The sequence below is a fragment of the Aedes aegypti genome, chromosome 1 (genome assembly GCF_002204515.2).
Source record: "Aedes aegypti strain LVP_AGWG chromosome 1, AaegL5.0 Primary Assembly, whole genome shotgun sequence".
Lineage (NCBI taxonomy): Eukaryota > Metazoa > Arthropoda > Insecta > Diptera > Culicidae > Aedes > Aedes aegypti.
This window is the reverse complement of record NC_035107.1, coordinates 279,872,719-279,893,561: the sequence shown is the minus strand read 5'-3', so window position 1 is coordinate 279,893,561 and position 20,843 is coordinate 279,872,719. Positions and strand designations below refer to the sequence as shown.

General features: G+C 45.8%; 1 protein-coding gene across 1 annotated transcript in view; it reads left to right on the top strand.

The window, feature by feature from the left end:
• LOC5576566 overlaps positions 1 to 20,843 on the top strand; it is a 680,673-nt gene that overhangs the window by 240,873 nt on the left and 418,957 nt on the right. The window contains exons 3-5 of the mRNA XM_021837955.1: positions 12,211 to 12,398; positions 12,464 to 13,091; positions 13,157 to 13,404. Of these exons, the coding sequence (XP_021693647.1) occupies positions 12,211 to 12,398; positions 12,464 to 13,091; positions 13,157 to 13,404 (1,064 nt within the window). The remainder of the gene's footprint in view (positions 1 to 12,210; positions 12,399 to 12,463; positions 13,092 to 13,156; positions 13,405 to 20,843) is intronic.

Here is a 20,843-nt window from a genome sequence, read left to right as displayed (position 1 = left end):
GTGGACGCAGTCGAAAACTGGATGTACGAGAAGAAACTGGTGATAGCCCACCAAAAAACGGAGCTGTTGCTTATCAGCAATCGAAAAGTGGTGCAGAAGGCTGAGATTACAGTGGGAGAACACACCATAGCCTCAAAGCGGGAGCTAAAACACCTCGGCGTAATGATCGACGATCGGCTGAACTTCAACTGCCATGTCGATTACGCGTGCGAGAAAGCAGCAAGGGCAGTCACGGCGCTGTCCAGGATCATGCCGAATAACTCGGCGATTTGCAGCAGTAAGCGGAGGCTATTGTCTAGCGTGGCTACGTCGATCCTGAGGTACGCTAGCCCGGCGTGGGGAACCGCAATGAAGACGAAGCGGAACCGAGTCAAGCTTAGCAGCACGTATAGGCTGATGGCCATGCGGGTAGCGAGTGCCTACCGAACCATATCTTCGGAGGCAGTATGCGTGATTGCCGGAATGGTCCCTATCGGCTACGTTTTGGAAGAGGATAAGGAGTGCTACGAAGCTAGTAGTACTAGAGGAGCCCGGAAGATTGCCCGAGCCGACACGATGGTGAAATGGCAACGCGAGTGGGATACCGCTGAGAAGGGAAGGTGGACTTATCGCCTTATTCCAAATCTGGCGAAATGGGTGAGCAGATCCCATGGAGAAGTCAACTTCCACTTGACGCAGTTCTTGTCAGGTCACGGCTGCTTCAAGAAATATCTGCACAGGTTCGGCCACGCAGAGTCGCCGCTCTGCGCTGAGTGCCCAGTCGTAGAGGAGTCGCCGGAACACGTCATTTTCGAGTGTCCACGTTTTGCTGCGGAACGTAGCGAGATGACAGCGGTCTGCGGTGCTGACGTAACCGTAGACAACGTAGTGGATAGAATGTGTAGCGATAAGGTGATGTGGAACGCGGTGAACATGGCGGTGACGAAAATAATGTCATTGCTTCAGCGGAAGTGGAGGGAGGAACAAGCCGGTGAACCGGAAGTCAGTCTCCAACCGGAATCGCCGAACCGACCTCGGCACCCAACCGGTAGGTAAGCTTGATCCACCGTCGGGGACCGGACCGAGTAGATCGTGGAAAAGCACCGGAAGTTGTAGGCTTCGTGGCCGTGCGGTTAGCGGCGTCAGTCGTTTAGGCATATTGTGCCATGAAGTGTGGGTTCGATTCCCACTCCAGTCGGTAGAAACTTTTCGTCAAACGAAAAATTCATCATTGGGCTACTGGGTGTTTCGTGTTGTCCGTTGTCTAATGTTTGTGATTGTTCAGTCTGTGCAGCCTTGAGCTGAAGACGGTGTGAATTGTCTTGCCAAATTGGTCGTCAGGGCACCTGTGAACCGGAATTCATCCACCAACCGGAATCGCAGGATCGACCTTGGCACCTATCCGGGCAGCATCGGTACCGGAAGAACTTCCACCTCCGGGGAACTCTTCGTCGGGGTAGGGTAGATTCACCGCCGGGGACTATCCGAATAGTGCGCGAGAACCTGGAGTGCTAAATGGCACGCGTCCAGCACCGAGAGAACTTCCTTCGCCTGGGAGTTTCTGGCACCCATGGTATCGTGAGCCGAATGGCTGAATATGGCATGTTTAGATCACTAACTAGGAATACTAACAAATTATTAATGGGAGCCGAAGGGCTCAGCTTGGCATGGCATTCGCTGAAAGCGAAACAAATTAATAATGGAACTAACAAATTAATGATGGAGCCGAAGGGCTTAATGAAGGGTGCGCGTAGCATGTGTCGCCTCTTCTTCGAAGTAATACCGCAAGGTGGTGCCGGAGAAGAATTCTTTACGGTGACGGTGTACCTAGGAGACTGTTTTTTAGTGGGTAGGCGCCCCATTGCGAATCCCACACAGTGCCAAACCATACACTGTGGCATGAGCATGAACAAATACAGGCCAGTCTTAAGAAGATTTTTTTTAACTCCTAGAGATGCATGAAAAAAAAAAAAAAAAAAAAAAAAAAACAGGGTTGCAAAATGGTGAGTCGACAACCAGGAAGGAGCGTCCAACATAGCTCTGGTCCTCACAAGCCCCTACCTCACGCTTCCACGGGTCTAACGATGACAAAGACCGCCAGCAAAGGGTTGCGTACTTAGCTGGTAGTGCAACCTGGGCACTGTTGACCTTCTGACATCAGCTAGAGTGAGGAGGTGCCAGGTGGGAGCTTGGGATTTTTACCCTTCCCAAGCGAAACTTGTACATACAGCCGTATGGAATACCACCTTTAGTACTTCCTTCGGGAGGTAGCCGAGCGTCTGGTCCATCTGACCAGGGGCTCAAGCACGGTCTACCTAGGATGTGGCGGGGGTTCATCAGTGGGCTCTGGTGAATCTCTACAAAAAACCACATATCTGCAAGTAACCCTGAACAAGCGACCTGGTACCGCTTTCAAAGTGCCTTAGTCCAACCCTTGGAGTGCCAACCGGCACATTAGGATCGATGCCAGTAAGATCCTAATTACGGCATACTGGCTGCAAGGACAAGGACAAGGACAAGGACTGTATCAACACGACGCTATAGAGCTGACAATCGCTCTATTCCACTTCCTTAGTAAGAATGGGTGACACTATTCTGAAACGGCAGGTGGGCTAATGGAACGGTTGCCCCCGTCCCGTTAAAACCGTGGCAGGCCTCCTTGTACGTTCAAAGCTCGCCACCTTAGCTGGTGGAAGTAGGCTCAGATGGATATTCCTGACTAGCGTCGATCTGGCTCTGAACCCGGTACCCCATGAAGGACCGTGTCAGCCCTCGCGTGGACCTCACTGCAAGCAAAGATACCCACGGGATCACAAGGACGACTACTTACGACGGGTGGAGATAGCGGCTTGGAGGGGGGACCCTTAAGCATGGAAGTGAATAACATCAACGTAGGTGAAGCAGCGAATCCGTTCGCAAAAAGTGGCTTGCCGAGGTCGCCACCGAAGCAAGGCCAACAGCAGGAGCTGGAACAGCAGCAGCTGGAACACCAGCAGGGCGAAGATGAGCTGCACGAGCAGCAAACACGTGAACAGGAGCGGCGGGATAAGTCGCAAAGTGAGCAGGAGCAGCGTGAGAGACAGCAGCAACATCAGCTGCAAAGTGCGTGGAAGTTACCCCCGAGCCAATCGAAGGTGGAAGCGGCGAAAACCGTCGTAGATGAGCTTCGGGAATTCGTCGATAAGAGGCACAACGTTCACAAAGACATTAAGGACCTCGTGGCAAGGATTCAAGGAACCCTCGGATCCGCCGTCAAGGACTGGAGGAAAGTGATGCAGAGGATTGATGCTGTTGAAACCGAGTTAGCGGCGACCAAAAAGGCCCTGGCAGCTGCGGTAGTGCAGCCGGCAAAAACCGGCATAGCCCCTCGGAAAGATAGCAAGGGGAAAGAAAGGTCAGCGGGGATAGGAACTACGCCAAGTTTCACCCCTAAAAGACATAGGTCGTCACCAGGAGACGAAAGACAGGCTGTACCCAAGAAGCCGAAAAATGCAAAACCAAAACCGGCGGATGAAGTGCTCAGTGGGGGACCCGGCGATGTCCCATGGCAAGAGGTCCGGAACAAGAAGAAGAGAGGCAAACAGGAGAGTGCCAGAAAGCAAAGGCCAATCAGGAAGAAGGCAAAATGCGAAGCTGTTGTCGTCAAAACTAGCGAGGACACTTATGCTGAAGTCTTGCGGGCCATGAGGACGGACCCTCAACTAAAGGAGTTTGGTGCCGACGTTCAGAAGATCAGACGCACCCAGACGGGAGACATGCTCATCGAGCTAAAAAAAGACTCGGTGAACAAAAGCTCGACATACAAAGAGCTAACCGAGAGAGTCATGGGCGAAAAGGTGCAGGTGAAAGCCATGTGCCCTGAAGTGACACTCCAATTGCGGGATCTGGATTGGATCACCACCGAAGAGGAAGTGAGGACCGCCATAAAGGAACAGTGCGATCTGGAAACGGTGCAGATGACAGTACGGCTAAGAAGAGCACCGCTTGGAACACAGGCGGCGTCGATAAAGCTCCCAGTAGACGCAGCCAACAAAGCGCTGGAAGTCGGGAAAATTCGGGTCGGTTGTTCAGTATGTCCACTGAAGATCTCCCAGAGACCGGAGGGATGCTACAGGTGCCTGGAATACGGCCACCTGGCACGAAACTGCGAAGGACCAGACAGAAGTAAGCTCTGTAGATGGTGTGGCGACGAAGGTCACAAGGCGCAGGATTGCAACAATAAGCAAAGGTGCCTGATCTGCAAGGACAAAAGTCGCAACAGACACGCGACGGGAGGCCCTAAGTGTCCGGCCTTCAAGCAAGCAAGAAATTCTAAACCGCAGTGGAGGTAACTCAGGTAAACCTCAACCACTGTGACACAGCGCAACAGCTGCTGTGGAAGTCCGTATCGGAATCGAAGTGCGACGTAGCTATCCTTGCCGAGCCGTATCGAGTACCAGCTGGAAACGGTAACTGGATCGCTGATAAGGCGAAGACAGCGGCAATCTGGACGATGGGGAGGTATCCTATCCAGGAAATAGTGTTCCAGGCGGACGAAGGCTTCGTTATTGCAAAGGTTAACGAGGTATACGTGTGCAGCTGCTACGCACCCCCCCGCTGGACATTGGACCAGTTCAACGAGATGCTGGACGAGCTAACCGATAAGCTAGCCGACCGGAGACCAGTCGTCATCGCTGGCGACTTCAATGCTTGGGCAGTTGAGTGGGGCAGCCGTCTCACCAACCCAAGAGGGCGTAGTCTACTAGAAGCGCTGGCAAGGCTGGACGTAGACTTGGGTAACGAAGGAACAACCAGCACCTACCGTAGAGATGGCCGGGAATCAATAATCGACATCACTTTCTGTAGTCCTGTGTTGACGGGAAGCCTGAACTGGAGAGTCTGCGATGGGTACACTCATAGCGATCATCAGGAGGTCCGGTATAGAATTGGCGGAAGAACACAATGCTCACAGAGAGCGAGTACACCTCATGAGCAGATGTGGAAAACGAAACGTTTTAACGAAGAGCTTTTCGTGGAAGCCCTCAGAAGAGAAGAGCAGGTTCTGAACTTGAGATCGGAGGAGTTAACGGCTGCGATGGTACGAGCATGCGACATTGCCATGCCACGGAAGGTCGAGCCGAAATACAGACGTCGTCCGGTATACTGGTGGAATGAGACACTTGGCAACCTCCGCAAAAGATGTCTCCAAGCCAGGAGACGGATGCAAAGAGCCAAAACCGATGGTGAGAGGGAAGAGCGAAGAGTAACATTGAGGGCGGCGAAAGCCGATCTGAAAAGAGAAATTTCGCTGAGCAAGAGAACGTGCTTCAAGGAGTTGTGTCGCGATGCCAATGCAAATCCGTGGGGAGATGCATACAGGGTGGCGATGGCCAAGATCAGTGGTCCAGCCGTACCCGCTGAAACATGCCCAGAGAAGTTGCAGATTATCGTCGACGGGTTGTTCCCACAACACGCGCCAACGGTCTGGCCACCGACACCGTATGGCCAGGAAGGTGAAGAAAGAGCAATCATTACCAATGAGGAGCTCATAGAGGCGGCCAAGAAAATGAAGCCGAAGAAAGCGCCTGGCCCAGATGGTATTCCCAACGTAGCGTTGAAAGCAGCTATCACGGCCAACCCAGATATGTTCCGGACATCACTCCAGATCTGCTTAGATGAGGGACATTTCCCAGCACAGTGGAAAAGGCAAAAACTGGTTCTGTTACCGAAACCGGGTAAGCCCCCCGGTGATCCAGGCTCCTTTCGGCCGATATGTTTGCTCGACACACTCGGAAAGCTGTTGGAGAGGATCATCCTCAATAGACTGATGGCGTTCACTGAGGGAGAGCGTGGACTGTCGGAGTGGCAGTTTGGATTCCGGAAAGGAAGGTCAACGGTAGATGCCATCAAAACAGTGATTGACACTGCCGACAAAGCAAGAACAAAAAAACGAAGAGGTAACCGTTACTCTGCTGTCGTGACGATAGATGTGAGAAACGCCTTTAACAGTGCAAGCTGGGAAGCCATTGCTGTGGCGTTACATAAAATGAAGGTTCCGGATTATCTGTGCAAGATACTAGGAAGCTACTTCGAAAACCGGGTCTTGAGCTACAGCACTAGCGAAGGACAGAAGTCGAGGTCGGTAAATGCGGGAGTTCCACAGGGGTCTATCCTGGGTCCAACGTTGTGGAATGCTATGTACGACGGAGTGCTGACGCTTAGGCTGCCAACAGGCGTCAAAATCGTTGGATTTGCAGACGACATCACGCTTGTGGTCATTGGTGACTCACTGGAAAGTGTGGAGGTTCTCGCTACAGAAGCAGTGGACGCAGTCGAAAACTGGATGTACGAGAAGAAACTGGTGATAGCCCACCAAAAAACGGAGCTGTTGCTTATCAGCAACCGAAAAGTGGTGCAGAAGGCTGAGATTACAGTGGGAGAACACACCATAGCCTCAAAGCGGGAGCTAAAACACCTCGGCGTAATGATCGACGATCGGCTGAACCTCAACTGCCATGTCGATTACGCGTGCGAGAAAGCAGCAAGGGCAGTCACGGCGCTGTCCAGGATCATGCCGAATAACTCGGCGATTTGCAGCAGTAAGCGGAGGCTATTGTCTAGCGTGGCTACGTCGATCCTGAGGTACGCTAGCCCGGCGTGGGGAACCGCAATGAAGACGAAGAGGAACCGAGTCAAGCTTAGCAGCACGTATAGGCTGATGGCCATGCGGGTAGCGAGTGCCTACCGAACCATATCTTCGGAGGCAGTATGCGTGATTGCCGGAATGGTCCCTATCGGCTACGTTTTGGAAGAGGATAAGGAGTGCTACGAAGCTAGTAGTACTAGAGGAGCCCGGAAGATTGCCCGAGCCGACACGATGGTGAAATGGCAACGCGAGTGGGATACCGCTGAGAAGGGAAGGTGGACTTATCGCCTTATTCCAAATCTGGCGAAATGGGTGAGCAGATCCCATGGAGAAGTCAACTTCCACTTGACGCAGTTCTTGTCAGGTCACGGCTGCTTCAAGAAATATCTGCACAGGTTCGGCCACGCAGAGTCGCCGCTCTGCGCTGAGTGCCCAGTCGTAGAGGAGTCGCCGGAACACGTCATTTTCGAGTGTCCACGTTTTGCTGCGGAACGTAGCGAGATGACAGCGGTCTGCGGTGCTGACGTAACCGTAGACAACGTAGTGGATAGAATGTGTAGCGATGAGGTGATGTGGAACGCGGTGAACATGGCGGTGACGAAAATAATGTCATTGCTTCAGCGGAAGTGGAGGGAGGAACAAGCCGGTGAACCGGAAGTCAGTCTCCAACCGGAATCGCCGAACCGACCTCGGCACCCAACCGGTAGGTAAGCTTGATCCACCGTCGGGGACAAGACCGAGTAGATCGTGGAAAAGCCCCGGAAATTGTAGGCTTCGTGGCCGTGCGGTTAGCGGCGTCAGTCGTTTAGGCATATTGTGCCATGAAGTGTGGGTTCGATTCCCACTCCAGTCGGTGGAAACTTTTCGTCAAACGAAAAATTCATCATTGGGCTACTGGGTGTTTCGTGTTGTCCGTTGCCTAATGTTTGTGATTGTTCAGTCTGTGCAGCCTTGAGCTGAAGACGGTGTAAATTGTCTTGCCAAATTGGTCGTCAGGGCACCTGTGAACCGGAAGTCATCCACCAACCGGAATCGCAGGATCGACCTTGGCACCTATCCGGGCAGCATCGGTACCGGAAGAACTTCCACCTCCGGGGAAGTCTTCGTCGGGGTAGGGTAGATTCACCGCCGGGGACTATCCGAGTAGTGCGCGAGAACCTGGAGTGCTAAATGGCATGCGTCCAGCACCGAGAGAACTTCCTTCGTCAGGGAGTTTCTGGCACCCATGGTATCGGGAGCCGAATGGCTGAATATGGCATGTTTAGATCACAAACTAGGAATACTAACAAATTATTAATGGGAGCCGAAGGGCTCAGCATGGCATGGATTAGGAACTAACAAATTAATGATGGAGCCGAAGGGCTTAATGAAGGGTGCGCGTAGCATGTGTCGCCTCTTCTTCGAAGTAATACCGCAAGGTGGTGCCGGAGAAGAATTCTTTACGGTGACGGTGTACCTAGGAGACTGTTTTTTAGTGGGTAGGCGGCCCATTGCGAATCCCACACAGTGCCAAACCATACACTGTGGCATGAGCATGAACAAATACAGGCCAGTCTTGAGAAGATTTTTTAACTCCTAGAGATGCATGAAAAAAAAAAAAAAAAAAAAAAAAAAAACACGGACATGTGCTCAGTTCGTCGAGCTCTATCGATTGGTATATGAGACTTGGCCCTCCAAGCCTCGGATCAAAAGTCGGTTTTTCAAGCGATCTTTATACCCTTCTTATGGTTGTAAGAAGGGTAAAAAAGTTTCCAGCGAGTCTCGGAACACGGGACCTCTGGATCAGGAATCGGGCACCTAACCACTGTACCACCAAGGGTTACTTATCCGATGGTTGGTTATTTGCCAATGTTAATATATGTTTCATGTACAGCGTCACATACTTTGTTGTTCTTTGAGGCCCATCGTCAGCAGATAGACAAAGTTTGGGTGGCTGGCAATGTTTGCTAAGTTATTGCGATTTCATACGATGCTTACTGGATTGATATATGATCTGTCAGTTTGTATAACACAACGTGATTCTATGTTGCACTATTTACGACATGTTTTGTTGTCAACACAGACTGTCGTTTATGAATCGTATTGGGGATTTATATACAACTTGTATTGACATTGTAAACGCTTAATATGGCATCTTGTGCAATTCTGATTTTGGACGCATGCATATGTGGTTTTGAATGCACATTCTTATACGATACGTGGTTCACTGGGAAGCTTCTCCTTAAAAGCTGGAAAGTTTTTACTCAGAAGCTCGAAAGCTGTTTTGCAGAAGCTGAAAAGCTTCTCCTCTGAAGCTGGAATGCTTCTCCTCAGAAGCTGGAAAGCTTCTAGTCAGAAGCTGGAAAGCTACTCGTTAGAAGCCGGAAAGCTTCTCTTTAGAAGCTGGAAAGCTTGCTTAAAGCTAGAAGCTCACAAAAGCTCAGGGAATCTTCTTCGAAAGTAGGGCAAAGCTTCTTCCTGAATCTCTGAAAAAAAAAATTCCCAGATGCTCGGAAAATCTTCTCAAGAAGTTTGGAAAGCTTGTTGAAGAAGCTCTGAAGAGCTTTTTGAAGAAGCTCCAAAAAGCTTCCACTCAGATGTACGGACCTTCTTTAAAAATCTGAGAAAAGTTTCTTCCAGAATTTCAGAAAAGCTTCTACCAGAAGCTCGAAAATGCTTTTATCATAAGCTCAAAAAAGCTTCTCCCAGTAGATCGGAAAAGTTTCTACAAGAAGCTTGGAAAAGCTTTTCTAAGAGACTCGAAAAAGTTTCTTCAAGAAACTTGGAAAAATTCTCCTAGAAGCTCAGGAAAGCTTGCTAAGAAGCTCAGAGGAGCTTCTTTCAGAAGCATAGAGAAGCTTTTCTAAGAAGCTTGGAAATTTTTTGCCTACAAGCTTTGAAAGGCTTCCCCTAGAAGCTTGGGAAAGCTTCTCCTTGAAGCTTCAGAAAGCTTTTCCTTTATGCTTAGAGAAGCTTCACCTATTAGCTTGGAAAAGCTTCTCATAGAAGCTTGAAAATGCTTCCCATAGAAGCTTGAAAATGCTTCCCATAGAAGTTTGGAAAAGCTTCCCATAGAAACTTGGAAAAGCACCCACAGAAGATTGGAAATGTTTTCTCTAGAAGCTTGTAGCATGGGAAAGCTTCCCACAGAAACTCGAAAATGCTTTTATCATAAGCTCAGAAAAGCTTCTCCCAGTACATCGGAAGAGCTTCTCCAAGAAGCTAGGAAAAGCTTCTCTAAGAAGTTGGAAAAGTTTCTTCAAGAAACTTGGAAATGTTTCTCCTAGAAGCTCGAAAAAGCTTGCTAAGAAACTTGGAGGAGCTTCTCTCAGAAGCATAGAGAAGCTTTTCTAAGAAGCTTGGGAAAGTTTTGACTAGAAGTTTTGAAAAGCTTCTCCTTGAAGCTTCGGAAAGCTTATCCTTTATGCTTAAAGAAGCTTCATCTATAAGCTTGGAAAATCTTCTCATAAAAGCTTGAAAATGCTTCCCATGGAAGTTTGGAAAAGCTTCCCATAGAAACTTGAATAAGCTTCCCATAGAAGATTGGAAATGTTTCCCTTAGAAGCTTGGGAAAGCTTCCTCTAGCTTGTAAAAATTTCCTTTGAAGATTGTAAAAATTTCCAATAGAAGCTTGGAAAATCTTCCCAAAGAAGCTTGGAAAAGCTTTTCATAGAAGATTGGAATACCTTCCCCTATAAGATTGGAAAAGCTTCCACCAAAAAGCTTAGTAAAGCTTTCTTTGAAGCTTGGAAAAACTCATCCTAGAAGCTTGGGAAAGCTATTGCTAGATGTTTTGAAAAGCTTCTACTAGAAGCATGGAAAAGCTTCTTCTAGAAGCTTGGAAAACTTCTCCTAGAAAGAATCTGTTTCGAGCTTCTGTTAGATACTTTTTCGATCATTTGAGAGAACATTCTTGTAGCCTCCGAAATTGAGAGAAAAACCTTTTCCAACTAAAATAAACGACATTCTTGAAAACTTTTATCCTAGAAGCCGGAAATGGCCATCCCAAAAGCTTCACCTCGGAAAAGTTTCTCCCTAAAGTTCGAGAAAGATTTCACCAAAAGCTCGGAAACGTTCATTCTAGAAGTTTGAAAAAGTTCCCAGAAGCTCGCTAAGATACTTTTGCGAGCTTTTGAAAGAAACTTTTTCGAGCTTCAGAGAGAAGTTTTCCGAAAAGTTTGGAGATATCAACGAGACATTTTCCGAGCTTCTGAGGGAAGATTTACAAAACTTCTGAAAAAACTTAGAACGAGATTATAAAAAAAATACTTTTTAAGCTTCGGGAAAGGCTCTTCCAAGCTACACTATAGCTCTTGTAATTAAATTTTCGAGTTTTTGGATGATCCCTCGTCAAAAAAGTTTATAGAGCTTCTTGGAGAAGGAACAGCTTTCAGAGCTTCTGGAAGAAGCATTATCAAGTTTCAGGAAGAAGCTCTATCTCGCTTCTAGAGATTTTTCAACGATGTAAAAGGTACTATCTAAAGTGAGTCGATTGTTAACTATGATAAACATATCAGTTGTAGGATACATATATAATTGTAGCATTCTTACCGCATCTTAGGAATCCTGACTGTACTAATGCAAATACTAAGGAAACTATTCCTGAAAGCTCGACAAGTGGCCCTTTGTCTGGCTTCAGTCACCGATGGATTTAATCCACACAAAAAATATGTCAGAAACCTTTGTTTTTCATGAATTGTTTGTTTATGATGCTATATCATCGCATCTTGAACAACTTGTTACTTGTTTGGGTATCGATTAACTGCTCTACGGCGAGACTACCGATGCGTGAGGCTAAGGATTTGTGTTGACTCACGACCAGAAGGGCAGACTGTGTGAACTGCAAATCGTTTCAACCTGCCTCCGTTTGATGAACAAGGCCATCCCATATGGCACCAGATTCAGATCCATCCAAACGTCATAAATATTTATAACTACATCGAAAACTAGTTTTCCGGGCCAAAGATTTTCCAAGAGTCGATTGAAGCCCGGAATGGCTGGGGATGCGTTTCTCTCCGGAGAGTTTTCTTGGCCTGGTTTCGTTATGATGACAGTGTCAGCCGAGCAGCAAAATTGAATTTTGAATCAATTCCAACGATAGCAACAACAGCAGCAGCAGCAGAAATTTACCATTCGGGGACGAGCTTTACAAGCCACTGGTGGAGCTAGGGATTTCGGAATGGTTTGTGGAAGCGGTTGGAAGCTTCGATAATTTCTACGACGGGGTTGGTGGTCTAACGACTACCACTTCTGCTTCATAAGCAGAAGGTCATGGGTTCTTTATGGGGTTGCAAAATTCCAACAATTTTAGCAAAATAATCAAATGAACAGTGCAGTATTTTCTCTTCTAAAAAAAGGGGCTTATCCTCAATACCCCCATGGATTGCTTGTTATTCGGCAGCAAGAGCTTGAGCTAAATCCAATTTCCTTACCAGTCCACCATTGGACTTCCTTTCATTGCCACTTCACAGGGAAGTGCGACAGAAATGTAAATTGGTTAACCTCCGTTGCTGCCTTGGACTAAATTTTTCGATTCTCGAGTGAACAAGATTTTTATGAATAGAGCTGAATCTCTTATGGACTTCTAACATAAGCTCATCATTTTGTTTTTCCTCTATTCCTTGCAGAACCCTCCAAAACATCAACGAACCGAACGCCGGTACCCGTCTCCTCTATGGTGCCCGCCCCTTGGAAAAGAAAGCCCGCCTATCCCGCTCTCTCACTCTTCCTCTGTTCAACTTTCCCGGTACCAATGCCTTCGTCGGTCGACTTCAGCAGCAACCGCAGCCGCTGGAGGCCTTCAAGACCTCCTCCAGTAAGTTCCACCGACATAACCTCAATCTACAGCTTTCACAATCTCTGCCTTTCTGTACTCCATAGACAACTTCCTCTACGAAGCGAAGATGGCCGCTTCCAGCACCACCCCAGTCAGCGGGAACAGTCCTAAGATCCTGCTGACTACGGATGACACGTCCTTTGACTACCGGCGCAAGTCTTCCGGCGGAAGTCTATTCACCCCTAGTGGTGGAGCTCCCTCGGTAGCCCCCGCAGAACCGCACATCTACGACTTCGACGAAAAACGTTCCAGCGGCGATGGATCGGTTGTGATAAGCATAACGTCCCCGACCGCCTACCAAATTCCGACCTCCAAATCGCTTGGTCTGAATAACTTCAACTTCGTGAACCTTCAGAACGTGGCCAATACGGGGCCGTCGTCTGCCTACAGTAGCAACTACAATACCGGTAATAGCAGCCTAATAGGTAGTGGTAACAGTAGCACTAATTTTAGCAGCAGTAGTATCAAACGGGGAAGTGACGTGACGGCTTACGGGTCGTCCGCGTCCGCTCAGCTTATTAGCAATAGTACCAACAATGCCATCTATCGACTAGCCCGGATCATCAATCAAACAACGAAAACTCCGACGTCTCCGGGAGTGAGTGGACTTGGAAGTGGACTTCTTCAACACCAGGCCAACGATGACTCGTCGCGGCGATTGTCCTGGGAGAGGTAAGTTCCTATCCCACTTTTCTATGAACATTCAGGACTACAGAACTAACCATTTTCTCCAACAGGCGTGACAAGGACAGCAAGCGCATTCCGCGATCGTCCAGCATCGATTCGATGGTGGACGCAGTGTGGAGTGAGTTTCCGTCGTCGGGACCCGGAAGTGCGCGTAATTCGGTGTCTAATCAGTCGGCACAGTCCCAATCGACTTCAAATGTGCCGTCGAGTTTGAACATCTTTCTCAGTTCGAATCGACGCGAGAGTATGCTGAGTCCGTCGTCCAACCGGCGGTCGAAGCATCAGCGGGGAATTTCCGGTAAGTTGAAGATATGGGTTGGAACGTAATTTAGTGACTCAAAGCTGACGAACTGTGACAACCTGAAATTTTTGTACAAGGGTATGAGAATCAAAGAAATACGCCATTAAAAATCCAATGATGATGAATTCCAAATGGAAACAGACAGGATTTCACTTCCAGGACTTCAATTAAGAATTTTCTAAACATTTTTGTTGAAAACCATCAGAATTTTTCAATAGATTCAGGATTTCTCCTACAACTTCAAAATCAATATCATTGAAATATTCCAGAATTTCCTGTTTAATTTTCCATCATGTCTGACCAGAATCATGTAGGAATTCTGGTAGATATCCTTCTAAGATTTCTGGATGATAATCTCCAGGATTTTTGATTGAAATTCTACAAGATTTCCGGTGGCAAGCCTCAAGAATTTCTAATTGGAAAATTTCAGGTCTTTTGGGAAAAAAACAGGATTTTTTCGAAAATTTGTAGTCGAAATCTATCAGGAATTTTGAGGAAAATTCTTTAGGATTTGTATACGAAATGCCCATGGACTTCTGGAAAATCTTCCAGCATTTATAGCCGAAAACTTTCAAGATTTTTAAACAAAATCTTTTGTTGATGGAAATATTCCCGGATTTCTGCTCGGAATCATCGATCATTTTTCTTTTTTTTTTGTTTTGAATGCATTAGAATTTCTGACCAAAGTACTCCAGAATTTTGGAAAAATCCAGCAAAATGTATGTACAAAATGCTTCTAGATTTCCGGTTGAAATTTGATTTTGACTTTTCTAGATAAAATACCCCAGGATTAGCCTATTTCCTTTGATATTTCTGGAAGGAATCCTCTATTAAATCTGTTTGAAAACCTTCCGAAATTTTTGGTTGAAACCTTACAAGATCTTTTCTTGAAAACCTTTTCTGATCAAAATCTTCCAAAACTCGTGAACTAAACCCTCTTGGATTTCTGGTCAAAATCCTTCTAGATTTCCGATCAGACTACGTCTAAAACTGCGTCAATATTATTTAACCCGTATTGAAGGTAAGCGTCCGATCCAAAGTTATGCGCAGGATTCTCAGACGGTTTATCTTCGGGACGACGGATCGATCAATGGTGATTTCTTTAGCTGGCTCTCGGAGCAATAGAAACAATAGAAACTTCGTCGCAGATATACCGAAACCCACACTCTTTGCCCACTTATCAACCGCCCTCACGGCGGCCTGAAGTTTACGTTGCAACCTTTCGTTTTTCAGCTCACGCACAACGAGAAGGATGTCGTCGGCATACAAAAGGACTTTTATTCCAGCCGGTATTATTTGGAAGTTGCATCGCGACGAGGAAAAATGTGACGGATAACACGGAACCCTGCGGCATCCCGTCTCAAGTTGATGTTGGGGGGACAAATGCCCTCCTACGGTCACCTGAATCGATCGCTCCGAGAGGAAACTTTTCAGAATGTTGATCATTCGACCACGTATCCGTCATGACTTTATGTTACGCAATATTCCGTGTCGCCATATCCAAGGAGGCTATGAGGTTGTGCTCGTCGATATTTGGAAGCGATCTTTCCACTGCCGTTATACGCATAATTGTGCAGACTTTGGGTTTGAAGATAATTGAAAAACTCACGGCTATGAATAATCTACGTATGAATAACATGATAGACGCATTTTTTTTCAATTTTACAAAGGAGGAAACGGGGACAACCGTACCAACCGTTTCATTTGAAGGGATAAGTAAAATCGTTGGATGTGGCGTTGCTAAGAATTTTGGTGCACACTTCATTGTTGTCCGGTCTCCTTTTCCTGGGATGGGACACAGGTTTTTCTTCCGTATGTCCTGACTCTAAAGCCAAGGCTTAAGCGCCTTTACTCGCTCTCTGGAATGGAATAAAAATTTGATTTTTATAATTCATCCCACCCCATCATTTAGACATGCAATGACAATACAATATAATAACCCACAAAGAATTAAAAGGAAAGTTCTCACCCAGTTTTCTTGCTTCTCGTTCAGCCTGCATTGTTAGTTACACAGTCTCTTCTTTATTTTTCATTATCTGTTACTATAAAACTAAACCCGCATCTGTTCCTTAATCCATAAGCTACATTTTGCCTTTGTGCCGTATGCTCAACATGCTTCTCAACTTCTCATCATGTCACTGTTTTCACGAGCTGCACAAGCATGCAATTTTCACTTTTTAGCACGAAACACTTTAAACGTAAAACTAAACCAAATTCAATTTGGATGGAATGTCATTGATTGTCTGTGAACTTCAAATAGCAGAAAAACGGTCACAATATTCTAAGATTCGCGGTAAAGTTTAAGAAAATGCAAAACACAAACTGTACCAGCCGAATCATGGAGCCGAAAATCGCGGAACGATGAAAAACGTGACAGAAAAAAAAAACAAAAGCAGCCAATTCGCGCCACAGCCTGCTGCGATCTCGCAACAGAAAGCATAGGATATGTGGTCAAACTGACATTCCGTGAAAGGATAGGGGTCGATTCTAAGACGATGCCCACCGCAGCGTGAATAAACACAAATTGCTAACGACCATCATAACGCGACACTGCACCGGTCGTTGCTAAACACGTATGGGAAACAGCAACCTACCCTGTCGGTTAACAGTGCGGTTGTATATTTGGCAACGCTATCCAACCGATCCAACCGTTGCTATTCTTCAAAGCAAAGTGACGTTCGTTTTGCAAGATGCGCATGTTTTGTTATGAGGATATTTTTTTAATATATTCAAACCTTTTAATATTTAATATTGTGTATCCGATAGAAATCAAGACCAACATTTATTTAAAATTATTGTTTTCTCAGCTTCAGATGAACTTCATCTTCTAGAGTAACTCCATAAAGGAAATCTTAAGGAACTCCGGAGGGATTTAATGTAACGAATTCCTGGAGAAATCCAGAGGAATGGTGGAGGTGGAGCTCTGAATCACTACAAGGATAAACTTGTGAGAATTGCCCGGAGGAACTTTTGAGGATGTATTGGAGAAACTCTGCAGGATATCTAGGGGAGTTCTCGGAATAACTCCAGAAGGGTTCCTAATGGAGCTTCGGAGGATTTCCTAGGAATTACTGGAGCATTCCTGGAGAAACTCCGATTAAATTATTGGAGGAACTATCTCGAAAATCCAAATAAAATCTCAAAGACATTTTCGGAGGAGTTCCGTCGAAATGAATTGCCGGTAGAGCCGCCCAGAAATTACATCGGGACATTCTTTTCAAGAATTTCCCTGATGATTTCTCCAAATGAACTCCTTCGGTATTTTCTTCAGAAATTTCTCATGGGATTTCCAATATCATTTCCCATTCCTCTTCATCCAGGATTTTTTCTGAGGATTTCGTCCAGAAATTCATAAAGAAATTCTTGTTTGGATTTTCTCCAGAAATTATTTCGGGGATTTTTTCAGAGAATTTAAACCAGCTGTGGATTTGCAGCAGGAATTTTTCCAGAAATGTCCTCCAGGAATTCCTCCGGGGATTTCAAGGAATCCTCCAGGGATATCCCCCAACATTTACTCAGGGATACATTAGAGAGTTCTCTCCTGGATTTTTTTCTACAATTTCTCCAGGGGTTTCGAGGATTCCTTCGGCGATTTCCCCAGGAACCCCTCCGCGAGTTTTCTCCAGGAATTTCCCAGGGGATTTTCAATAGCTATTACTCTGTGGATTTCGTTCAGCAATTTTTCGGGGCATTTAGTCTAGAAATTCTTTCGGAGATTTTTACCAGGAATTGCTCCGGGTATTTTCACAAGAATCTCCAGAAATTCTTCTGGGGATTTCGTCCAGGAATTCCTACTACGATTTTCTCCAGAAATTCCTCCGAAGATTTTTTCATAGAATTTCTCTGGAGATTTCCCCCAAGAATTCCTCAGGGAATTCACTCCAGGAATTTCTCCGAGAATTTCAAGGATTCTCTCTGGGGGTATTCCTAGACTAGAGATGGTCGGGTTTCACATTTTTCAAACCCGAACCCGACCCGTACCCGACTTATTTTATTTCTTCAAACCCGGACCCGACCCGAACCCGAGACAATAATTGAAAAGCAAACCCGGACCCGACCCGAACCCGAAAAATTTTTGCTGTGTAAACCCGAACCCGACCCGAAACCCGAATTTTTTTTGTAAGAAAAACCCGAATAAAACCCGAGTTTGAAAAGATGGTAAATTCATCGTTTCTGATGCATAGGGAAGCTTTTAGGTTGTTACTCTGTTCACAATTCTCACCAAACCCGACCTAAACCCGACTCAAACCCGACTTTTTGTAAGCCCGAACCCGACCCGTACCCGATAGTTTTGTAGCCTCGAAACCCGACCCGAACCCGAACCCGAAAAATTTCAAATTTTCAAACCCGAACCCGACCCGAACCCGTCGGGTTCGGGTTCGGGTCGGTTTTCGGGTTTGAAAACCCGAGACCCGACCATCTCTATCCTAGACCTCCTTGGAGATTTTTTCCAGGAATTCAACAGGGGATTGCTATAGCAATTCCTCCAGGGATTTCGTCCAGGATTTTCTTCAAAAAATCTGTCGGGTATTATTTTTTCAGAGAAGTTTTCCGGAGATTTCCTTCAGGAATTTCTCTTGTGATTTGAATTAGGAATTTCTCTTGGGATTTCAACCAGGAATTTCTCCGGGGATTTTCTCCAGGAATACCTCCGGGGATTTCAAGGATTACTCTGGCAATATCCCCAAGAACTCCTCTGAGAATTTTCGCCAGGAATTCCTCAGGGAATTTCCAATAGCAATTCCTCCGGAGATTTCGTCCAGGATTTTCTCTTGGGATTTCGTCCAGAATTCATTGAGAAATTCATCTAAGGATTTTCTTCAAAAAATTTTTCTGGGATTTTTTTAGAGAAATTTTTCTTTTCGAAACTTTTTATGAGATATCCTCCAGGAATTCTTCTGGGAATTTCGTCCAGAAATTCCTCCTCCAGGGATTTCGTCCAGGAATTCCTCCAGAAACTTCTTTGACGATATGCTCCAGGGATTTCTTCCGGAGAATTCCCTCAAGAACTCCTCCGGGGATTTTCTTCAAAAATTCTTCAGGAGATCTCCAATAGCAATTCCTTCGGGGATTTGCAACAAGAAATTTCTCCGGGGATTTCATCAAGGAAGTGAGAATTTGCTCCAGGAATTCCCCAAGGGACTTCTAATAACAATTCCTACGGGGATTTCGTCCAAAAATTCTTTTGTGCTTTCCTCCAGGAATTGCTTCGAGAATGTCCTCCAGAAGCACCTTCGGAGATTGGTCCAAGAATTCCCCTGAGCATTTCCTCGAGAAACTTCCCTAGCGATTTGCTCTAGGAATTACCAAGGGGATTTTCAATAGCAATCCCTCAGGGGATTTCGTCCAGAACTTCACCCAAAAAAATCATAGAAAAATTTCTCCGGGGATTTTCTTCAGAAATTCTTTCAGGGATTTTTTTCAGAGAATTTTTCTGGAAATTTTCTCCTGGTAGTTCGTGGAAAATTTGCAACAGGATTTGTTTCCGAAAATATTTTCCAGGATTTTCTTAGAGGATTTTCTTCAGACATGCCCCCGGGGATTTCTTCCAAGAACTTTTCCGAGAATTTCCTCCAAGAAATAATCCGGGGATTTCCTTCGCAGATATTCTCCAAGAATTCCTCCGGGAATTCTTTTGGAGCTCCACCAGGAATTCTTTCGAATTTCCTTCTTAGTTTCTTCAGGAATATCTCTAGAGTTCGTCAAGCAATTACCCCGGAGTTTCTCTAGAAACACCTCCAGAGTTCCTCCAGAAACACATCCGGAGTTCCTCCATAGTTTTTCTACGATTTTCTTTTGCAGATTCTGTAGGATTTTGTCCAGAGTTTCTACAGGAATTCCTTTAAAGTTCTCTGGGTATTTCTTCGGTGCTTCACCGTTCATTCCTCCTGAGCTACTTGGATTTCCTTCTTAGCTCCTTTGGAATTGTTGCGTAGTTCTTTCTGGTATTCCTCAAGGAATTTTCCGGGTTTCCCCCATGAATTCCTCTGTAGGTGCTCTAAAAATGCTTCCGGCGTTCCTTAAGAAATTTCTCTGGAGTTCTTCCTGAAGCTTTGAAGAAACTTCGATGCATATGCTGGATAAAATCCAAAAGAATTGCTGAAAGAACTCCAGAGGAATTTCTGGAGCAACTCAGGAGGAATCACCGGTGAAGCTCCGAAGGAACTCTAAAGAAATTACTATAGGAATTTTGGACATAACCCTAGAAAATCTCCAAAGGAAATCCTGGAGTAACTACGAAGCAATTCCTGGAGAAACTCCGGAAGCGTTTCTAGAGAAACACCGGAGTAATTGCTTGACGAACTCCGAAGAAATTCCTGGAGAAACTAAGAAGAAAGTTCAAATTCCCACAGTTGGAAGGAAACTTCGGAGGAACTATCTAGAAATCCAAATGAATCGCTGGATGAATTTCCGAGGAATTGCTGGGTGATATCCAGAAGAATTGCCGATGGAAATCCGGAATAGTTTTTAGAGGAATCCTCAGAAGAAGTCTAGCCTGTACTTGAGGAACTCTGGAAAATTCTTGAGATATTTCTAAAAAAATCAGGACGAATTATGAAGAAAATCCGAAGGAATTCCCGGTGGAGCTCCAAAAAAATTCCCGGAAGAGTTCTTGAAAAACAAATCTCGGAGGATTTTTTGGTGGAACTCCATGGAGGAAATCCTCGGCTCCGGAGGGGAAACCTTAAGAGGAGTTCTTGGGACATCCCTGGAAGATTTTTTTTTGAAAAAATCGCCGGATGAATTTCTGAAGAAAATTCCGGTGAAATTCCTGGTGGAGCCAGATCCTATTCTTGGCACATTTGATTCATTTTGGCAGAGGGGTTTTTGTAAGCTACATAGCTTATATTTGGTCAAAATATGCATCGTACGGAGGCGCTTCTAATTGCAAAGTTTCAGATGATTCGGCCGAGAAAAACCCCCCATGCCAAAGTGGTTCTGCACCCTATTTTTTGTCTAAATGTCCAAACAAAGCGGAACAAACACTTCACGTTAAGTCGTGCAAACACTGTAGCTGTCAATAATGATAAACAAGAAGCAAGAATAGCAACTACCGGTGCGGAAACAGGGTCGTACTCTACCAACCTTGATATCAACGATCGGAGCAGAAATGAAAGAATAGCTAAAATAGAACCGCTTTGCGTATTCATTTTATGCACGCATCTGTGAACGCACTGGTGGGCATCGTATAAATAGTATGAAAACAAAGTTTTACGTTTAGTTTCACTATCGTCGAGATCAGCGTTTTGTCGTTAATACAAGTGTGATTGAATCATTGAAAAAGTATCAGCCATTTTACCAACAATATGTATGTGATTAGCAAAATTTTGTTATTCAATTTGATGAACGCTCTCCTAATGTATTGATCAACCTTGCGTTTTGACGTTTCCTGCTACATTTTTTAACTTTTGTCGCCTCAGTCAACTCGTCTTCCC